At 27.4% G+C, this 8,547-nt stretch overlaps 1 protein-coding gene across 1 annotated transcript; it reads left to right on the forward strand.

Annotated features, from left to right (window-relative positions):
• Nucleotides 1-44: 44 nt before the first annotated feature.
• LOAG_03497 (ADP-ribosylation/Crystallin J1) lies at nt 45-2,700 on the forward strand (the record flags this gene model as incomplete). The annotated part of the gene is made up of 6 exons (XM_020446338.1): nt 45-191; nt 463-637; nt 1,164-1,281; nt 1,797-1,949; nt 2,102-2,213; nt 2,567-2,700. The coding sequence occupies exons 1-6, from the start codon at nt 56-58 to the stop codon at nt 2,698-2,700; spliced, it is 828 nt and encodes a 275-aa protein (XP_020303304.1). The 5' UTR covers nt 45-55.
• Nucleotides 2,701-8,547: the final 5,847 nt, after the last annotated feature.

The raw sequence follows: 8,547 nt of genomic DNA on the forward strand, positions 1-8,547 counted from the left end.
ATGCTTAGTATTTGGAAATGATTAAATGAACTTTTCGGTAACGGATGATTCTGAAATGGCTCTTTCGTTGGCTTCAAGCTTAATCCGTTGTGGTACTTTTAATGCTGCTGATGTTGCTTGTAGCTATGTATTCTGGAGTCAGTCTAAACCACCGGATATTGGGAAGGCCACTCGAAATGCGCTAACTATTGGTATCCGAATTTACCATATTATTTACTACTATGCCGTTAAAGTTATCAATCCGTCTCGTAAATCATTAATTGTTAGTTAGTTTACCAAAATTTTGAAGTAGTGCAGGATGCTATGACATGGTGAAATTAGTAATTTTTCCAGAAATTGTGAACAATTAAGTAAAGAACCGAAGGATGAAAACGAAAACTTTGATTGTTTTGCAGAAATACTTGGAACTTAAAAAATGACCTTTTTTTGTCATTAGTATGTTTCAACTATTGAGATTTACAGGGAGATATTTGCCGCCTAATTGGCACCATGAATTGAATGATGTCGAGAAAGAAGGAATACATCGGGAAGTATTAAATAATGTAAGGAATTATAATGTTGGCAGTTTAAGTAATGGTTGCCTCATGCGAATATCACCTTTAGCTATCTATTCTGTCAATATTACATCCATACGACGGTAATTTTTCATGTTTCTGATTGAATATAATTGATTGTTATCAATTGCATTTAATCAGTAGTATTGTTAATCCCGTTGAACATTAGATTTTTTTTTTTCATTTCATCAAGTGTTTAATAAGAAATTGCTAATAATTCAAAGACTTGAAGAAAAATTAAATGACTTAATTTTTTTCACGTGCAGATTTCAAAAATTTCAAAGAAGTTACTACTTCAATTAATATGTTTATCCAATTTCTTCAATATTTATGTATTTCAAGTTACTCAACAAAGTGACATTCTACTTTTCTGCAAATCTTTTCCTTACTAATTGATGATTGGTTGCCAGTTATAATCGATTATAAGTCAAATTTGGGCATATGCAAGCTAAAAATGTACAAGCAATTTGTGTTAATTATACTGTGATAGTTTGCAGTTTATTTGTTAACAATTTTCGCAAGATTTTCCGCAGTGATTTTTGATCCTCGACATCTGTGAAATCCATTCTGTTTCTGATATCTTTAATTTCAAAATTTATTGGAATTTAGGATAGAAGAAATGGCTCGTGCAGATTGTTCACTTACACATTATGAAGAAGACACTAAACAAGCCGTATTTTCGTACGTTATTGCGATACGACATTTGCTTAATGGGAAGAGCAACAAGGTTATTTATTTTGTTTAAGAGGAAATTGTGAATCGTGGAACATTTCTTGAAGTATGAGATTTTCGAGACTGACTACAAATATAAGGCAGAGATTATTGCCTTGCCAGAAGCCGTACATTATTGATTAATAATTCGAAATTATCGATAAACGATAAAGTACTTTTGTTAACTATTATCATTTGCTTTCATATGCTGATTACTGCCCATTTGCTAGTAAGCTGTTTGATGGTGTTATTCAGAGAATGTTGATGCATAGAATGTGGAGATTTTTATGAAATTGTTAATTATTAAAGCATAAACTAGGTCAGCTTCAGTTAATAAACGTGCATTAGCTTCAATTAAGTCAGTTTTCAGTTCAATGAGTGATATATCAGAATTATTTTAATCTACGGTGATATTAGAAAGGTGAAGTTTTGTCATCGTCAAAATGAAAAATTGACGGTTGGTATTTATATTTTGACATATGATTATATCCGACGCGAAAATTTCGAGATTAAACTTTAAATTTGATATAGGAAGCATTTGAGGCAGCACTAAATGCTACTCAAAGCATACGTATCCGTGAACATCTGCTGACAGCTCGAGAAAAGCCTGTCCCTGTAAATATTGGGGATCAATATGTGGATGGTGATGGAAAAGCGATGGGATATATTGGAGTTGCATTGCAGGTTTATTTTTATTTGCCTTATAAAGTACCCATTTATTGTAAGGATGTGTTTCCATAGAAATTGATAGAATGAAGGATTGATAAGATGAATTATGCACTAAATGTTTGAATAGAAACCGGATCAGAAATGGATGACAAAAAAAGGCATTCCAGAGTGCTTTTTATGAACTTCTTTATGGCAAATCGTTTACGAAGTCATTAATTGACACAATATCACGTGGAGGTGATACCGATACAAACGCTGTCATCGTTGGAGCTTTAGTTGGTAAATTTTTTTAAAAAATTCGAAAAATTCAACATTTACCTGTCTCATGGTATTAAGTATATTTGGATATTTACCTGTCTCATGGTGTTAAGTATATTTGGAAGGTAGTATGTTAAATGTTGGCTTATTATTTGGAGAGCAACAAATGATTGCCATTAAATCACTTGGAGTAATTTTTTCATTTGATAATCTTTTGTTGATATCAAATTTGTCATATTGACAGAAACGGAAATTTGATTTTCTGTGACTTACAACTACATATTGCATTATCCCAAAGTAATTGCAATAATGATATACTGGTAAATGATTTATTTTTTCCGTAATGTTTTCTTGCACTGGATGAGGTCTTTTAGGTGCACGATTTGGCATTGATAATATTCCAGAGAAATGGATTAGTACAGTAAAGGAAAGTAAACCACGAGCTAATTTGAATACAATCGATTATAATGTAGAACGAATTGTTAACAAATTACTGATGTTGAGTTAATCTTCTTTTACCTTTCTTCCCTTACCTATTTTTTTTTACTTCTTCACTTGTTTTAAAAGTTTAGTTTCGATAAGCAAAGATAATTCGTGCATAGCGTATTATTACACTTCTCATCCGCGGATTGAATTCGCCACCTATAGCATGGAATTTCTGATTGGTTTGTGATTTGTAGTAGTTGTGAAAATAAATATCATGTAACATTTGGCAGATAAAAAGGTGATCAGCAAATTATATGCTTTATCTCTTTTTTTTTTATTGATAAACACTAAACGAAAAATCCTTTGCAAACTACCATATCATGTATTATGTGGTGGCGGTGATAACCTACTGATTATGTACTGGAATTATTCTTCCCATACTAGATCCACTCTAAGAAACATTTGACAACTGTAGTGCATATAATTTTGGATTATTTTACTTTGATATAAATTATTAATTGTTATGTGTGCCAGGTATAGGCTGAAAAATAGGGTAATAGGGCGAGAAAGATTTTTATGTGGCATATTTGTTAGATAAATGTTATATTAACGATTATTTGTTGCATAGCTTGCAATTATTGCAGTTAGGTAATCTGTCTATTTCCATCATTGGTAATATAATGGTTTAATTAATGCTTGTTGTTTGAGCGAAGTATAGGATGGAAAATAAAACAATAGAAGAAAGAAGATTTCCACAAAGCATATTTATTAGGCAAGTATATTATATTACCAGTGATGGAAAATTAATGACTATCATTTGTGGTGCTGTTATTATTAAATGATCTTTTGTTGATCTAACCTATGTCACACCACACTTTCTTATTTCTATTGTATTTAATGTTATATTAATCATTGGTAATGTCTCTACCATGTAATGTATATGTAATTAATAAGGTAAAAAAATATTAAAAAGACCTTTCATATAGAACATCAATCTGCTTTAACAAAAAGTGTAAAAGTTTTTTTTTTTATTAGCGTAGAAATTTTTCTGTATTGCACTTCTATGGGTATAGAAAAAAAGAAGCAAATGTAACCAGTTACTTTTCATGCTAATTTATAACTTAAAAACATTCTTTTGATGTGAAAAACATTTAATTCCATATTACTTGTAATCTTAAGTTGATGAATACCAGATTTAAGTACTTCAAAAATTGATACTAGCAGTATGAATGTTTGAAATTTAATTAATTCATTGAATTTCATTCTTTTAAATATTAAGGGTATGATAAATTTGAGAATTTATCAGATATTGCAATGGTAATTATTACTGTTGATATATTAATTAATTAGTTTCATCTATTTTACCAGTGACTTATTCATCTTTATCGCATCATATAGGTGCAAAGATGATGTGTATTTGCTGGAATAGTACTGCAAAAAATTATCACACTACTTTGTAATCATTAATTAATTACATATACATTTCCTTTATTTTACATGAAATTTGAAAGATTTTTGCTAAACGTGTGTCATCTTTTCAACATCTATTACATAAGAGTTATTAAACATTTTGGAGATTTTCTTTTTTGTTGTTAAAATTTCAAATTAAAACTGCGAATGTTTTCGATGAATTGAAATTTACTTTTGAACTCGGGATTAAATTAAATTTGTCAATATTTTTATGCTATTTCAGATCCTTTTTTTCTTGAGATGAAAATGCTGTTAATAAAGTATTATTGAGTGCTACAAAAAAAAGGTCAAATTTCTGCATCCATTTTAATGGCAGTCAATTTGTAAAGACATTTTGATAACAAAATAGTTGTTGACAAAATTTTGGTGACAAAATAGTTATAATACAATGGCTCTTAACAAAATATAATTATAATAATTTCAGGATAGAGAAAATGAAGTGAGAAAAACAATTGTTGCATTCAAAAAATTGGTAAGTTTTCCTTTGAAATAAAAATTTTTATTTGAATAAGACAAGGCTTTGTTTACCTGTAATGTTGTTAATGATTTGCTATCATACACTTTGTTTTTCTCATTAAATTCTTGTTTCCTTTTCACCTCCTTATTCTTTCTTTTTCTTTTGTTATCACTGATAGTGATGAAATCGAAAAGTAACCTAAATATTAATCATTAATGTTTTAAAAAAAAGGAAATAATGCTTGGAAGTTGTCGTATTAATTAACAATTTAATATAAAAGTTTCGTAAATTGTTCTCTTCTCTTTTTTTCGTTTAGTAATTATTCTATTAAAAATAATATGCTAAGATTTTATGCTCATTTTCCTCGGTTTTGTTTTTCCTTTTTTATTATTTCTATTTTTGTAATCTTTTTCATTAAATTTTTTTTCGTTACCGTCGACGATATATTTTAAAAAATGGAAATTTCAGATTTCACTTAAATTTTTATTCAAAACGTTTTAAAATTTCGAAACACTAACCATTGTCTACATGATATAATAATGATTCATACACTCATTCCATAGCAAATCATTTAGTCAAGAAATCGTGAGATGGAGGATCGTATAATCTCTGGGGAATTTCACGGTACAGAATCGTACAGATGAGAGGAATTTGAGGAAACATGCGATGCAGAACCATGTAGTTGAGGAATCATATAGAGAATCATATAGCTAAGAAATCATATCATAGCGAATCATAGAATTATGGAATCATATCATGGAGAATCATATAGTTAAGGAATCATATGTTACTGTTTTCCTTAATGTCATCTCGCCACAAAAGATACGATGAGATATGGTGACAGTATGTCCTTTTTGAGAAAACAGTCGATATTGATAAAGGAAAAAGATATGAATGATTATATTTTTCCACTTATTGTCAAACTTTTTTCGATGAAAAAAAAGAAAGAGAACTACAAATATTAATACTTTTTATCATATCCGTGAATTTCCTCTTTCTTCTCCTTTGGATCAATTAATATTTCATCAATTTTTTTTTTCGGAGAAGAAATTTTTTCGAAATATGTAGAAATTAAAAAATCAATAAATGAATTGAACTAAATGTAATAAAGTGAAAAGGGTGAATAATTTATAAGTAAAAAAGGAAAAAATTAAAAGGAAAAGGAAATTTAAAAATTTTTGATAATTTTTTTTTTTTGCTTTTGGAAGTAAAGAAGGGCGAAGAAACAAAATCTCTCTTTTTATTATTTTGCTGTATATTTGGTGACATTTTCCAGTGTCATCGTAACTTCAACAAATTTCCTGTCACTATTGTTGTTAATCATCAACTCGGTGAATTCTCTCACAAACATACACCCGCACTGCTCACTAATTCCCCCCTTTTTTTTTAACAGTTTCATCATTTATCAGAAACAGTTAATGCATTAGTCATCTTCAGATTATTTCTTGTAACAACAACGAACAACAATAACAATAAACAAACAATAACAACAACAACAACGGCAACAACAGCAAACAATAACAACAGCGAACAACAACGAGCAATTGTATTCAACAAAAATGTATTCCATTTCATTACGGTAGGTTTTCGTGTAAAATTCCAATCTTATTTCATTCGAAAAAGTTTTTCATTTTGTCAAAGCTATCATAAACTTTAAGAAAATTGTTATTTTCCTTAATCTTTTCATCTTTTCCTTTTTCCATTTCTTTGATTTCAACTTTAATAAAACTAAAAAACAATATCAATTCATTGGGTAATCTCTGTTATCTTCATCTTATTGTTCTAATAACTGCTAAATTAGTTGAAAATGAATTAATCCATAATTTTTAAAATTGCAAAATTTTGTTTTATTATAGTAATTCAATGATTTAAGCTATGATATTTTGATAGCTATTTATCGTCTTCCTTTCATTTATTGAAATGTCAATATGGTATACGAAATATTTCTTAAAATATCCTTTAAGAAATGAATGAAATTTATTGTCATCGCTATTGTCACCATTGCTCTTCTCTTCTTTTTCTCGTCTTTTTCTCCCTTCCTCTTTTTCTGTTTTTCCTGTTACTTTTACAGCGACAATATCCTTCTAATGGTAGGTTAATTTGCACTATAAATCGATATAATTTATTTTTTTAATAATCAGAATAATTACTTTCATAATAATAACAAATAATACATCGGTTGGTCTTTTTTTAGTTTAATTTGGATATAATTTTGTGTTAATTTTAATTAATTAAATTAATTTGATCATAAAATTATGTATTCAAGTGACAAATGATCGTTAATTTTCATCTTTCAAAAACAGAATTGATTGTTTGATAACAGTGGAATCAATTAGTTAATAATGCCAATTAAGGAATAAACCAAAGTTTTTCTTTTTTCTGGTTTTTGATCTAATTTGCATACAATTTTAGTGCAAACATACTTTTGCAATGATTTAACTGTAATTTTTTATGAAATAAATGTTTTATGCGATGCAAAGGCAATTTTGATATATAAATTTTAAATTCAAACTATGAAGTATAAATTTTAAGTATAAATTTTAATTTATTATAACTAAACTTAAACACTAATTTAAGCATTTGTTTAACAATTTTAAGTATAAATTTTAATTTATTATAACTAAACTCAAACACTAATCAAAGCATTTGTTTAACAACATAAAATAAGTTTGTTTATTTGTTATAGTACAATAGCTTATTTGATAAACATTGAAATTTATGAAAACGTTGAAATCCTTAGCGAAGTAATTAGATGAAACACATAAATGAAATAATAAAAAATAAAAATTTGCTTAATTTTTAAAATTATTAGTTTTTGCTCGATGTTCAATCAAATCAGCTGACATATGCAAATATAATGGCGCATTTGCTGCTGATCCATTAATTTATCAAGTATTACTATCAAGTATTACATTAATTTATCAAGTATTATCATTAATTTATCAAGTATTACTATCAAGTATTACATTAATTTATCAAGTATTATCATTAATTTATCAAGTATTACTTTACAGATATAGTAATTTTGCTAAAATTCAAAAAATTGTAACAGCAATTTCTGCTAAAATTTCGAAACTTTGTGTTGGCAATGATTATCAAACAATTATTACAAAATAAGTACTTCGAAGTTTCCTTACTGCTCAAATAGTTGAAATGATGAGCGCAAGCTGTCGTTTTCTGCAATCTAGTTTTCTTTTTTTTTGTTATGCGTCACAAATTCGAATCAAGAAATGTTTCCTTATTTGTTTTTGTAAAATAACAAAAGATGACATTCTGAAATGACAATTCTTTTTATACTAAAAAAAGATTTGTCGATCTTTTTCATCTTTTCAGCATATTTTAAATGTGGAAAATTGTCAAATTGATAGGATGGATAACATTGAATTTGTCATTGTTTTATCTGCATAGACTGATCTGATTTGACAAGAAAAAGGATCAGTCTTAATTAGATCAATCTTAAATTGGCCATTGTTTTCTTTTCTGATGACAAACATTTTCAATCTTTAATCTTTTTTAATCTTCATAAACAAAAATAATTTTGCAAATTACAATTGTACTGCATTTTTTTCTTCAATATTCTTTATCAAATGGATTTTTAATATTTGAAAATTCCCTCCATTAATTTACTAACTTATTTTAAATTCAAATCAGAAAAAAATACTCGAATTTATTTCTCAGTTAATACTGCTTTATTGATTTAATTTTAATTGACAGAAAACAGAAAATGAAATGGGAATTAAAAATGATATAACCATATTTATTATTAAAGTGATATGGCCATATTTCTTATAAAAATGATATGGCTATATTTATCATTAAAATGATATGGCTATATTTATCACTGAAATGACATGGCTATATTTATTTTATCTAGATAATATAAAATATTAAAAACCCGCTGTTTTTGTTTTTGTCTGCATTATGGAACAATTTAATTAAATACCAATAAATTGGGCCTCAATTTTTTTTTTTATTTGTTACCTTTTTTCGTTAAATTTTTTT

The sequence above is a fragment of the Loa loa genome (genome assembly GCF_000183805.2).
Source record: "Loa loa unplaced genomic scaffold supercont3.97, whole genome shotgun sequence".
NCBI lineage: Eukaryota > Metazoa > Nematoda > Chromadorea > Rhabditida > Onchocercidae > Loa > Loa loa.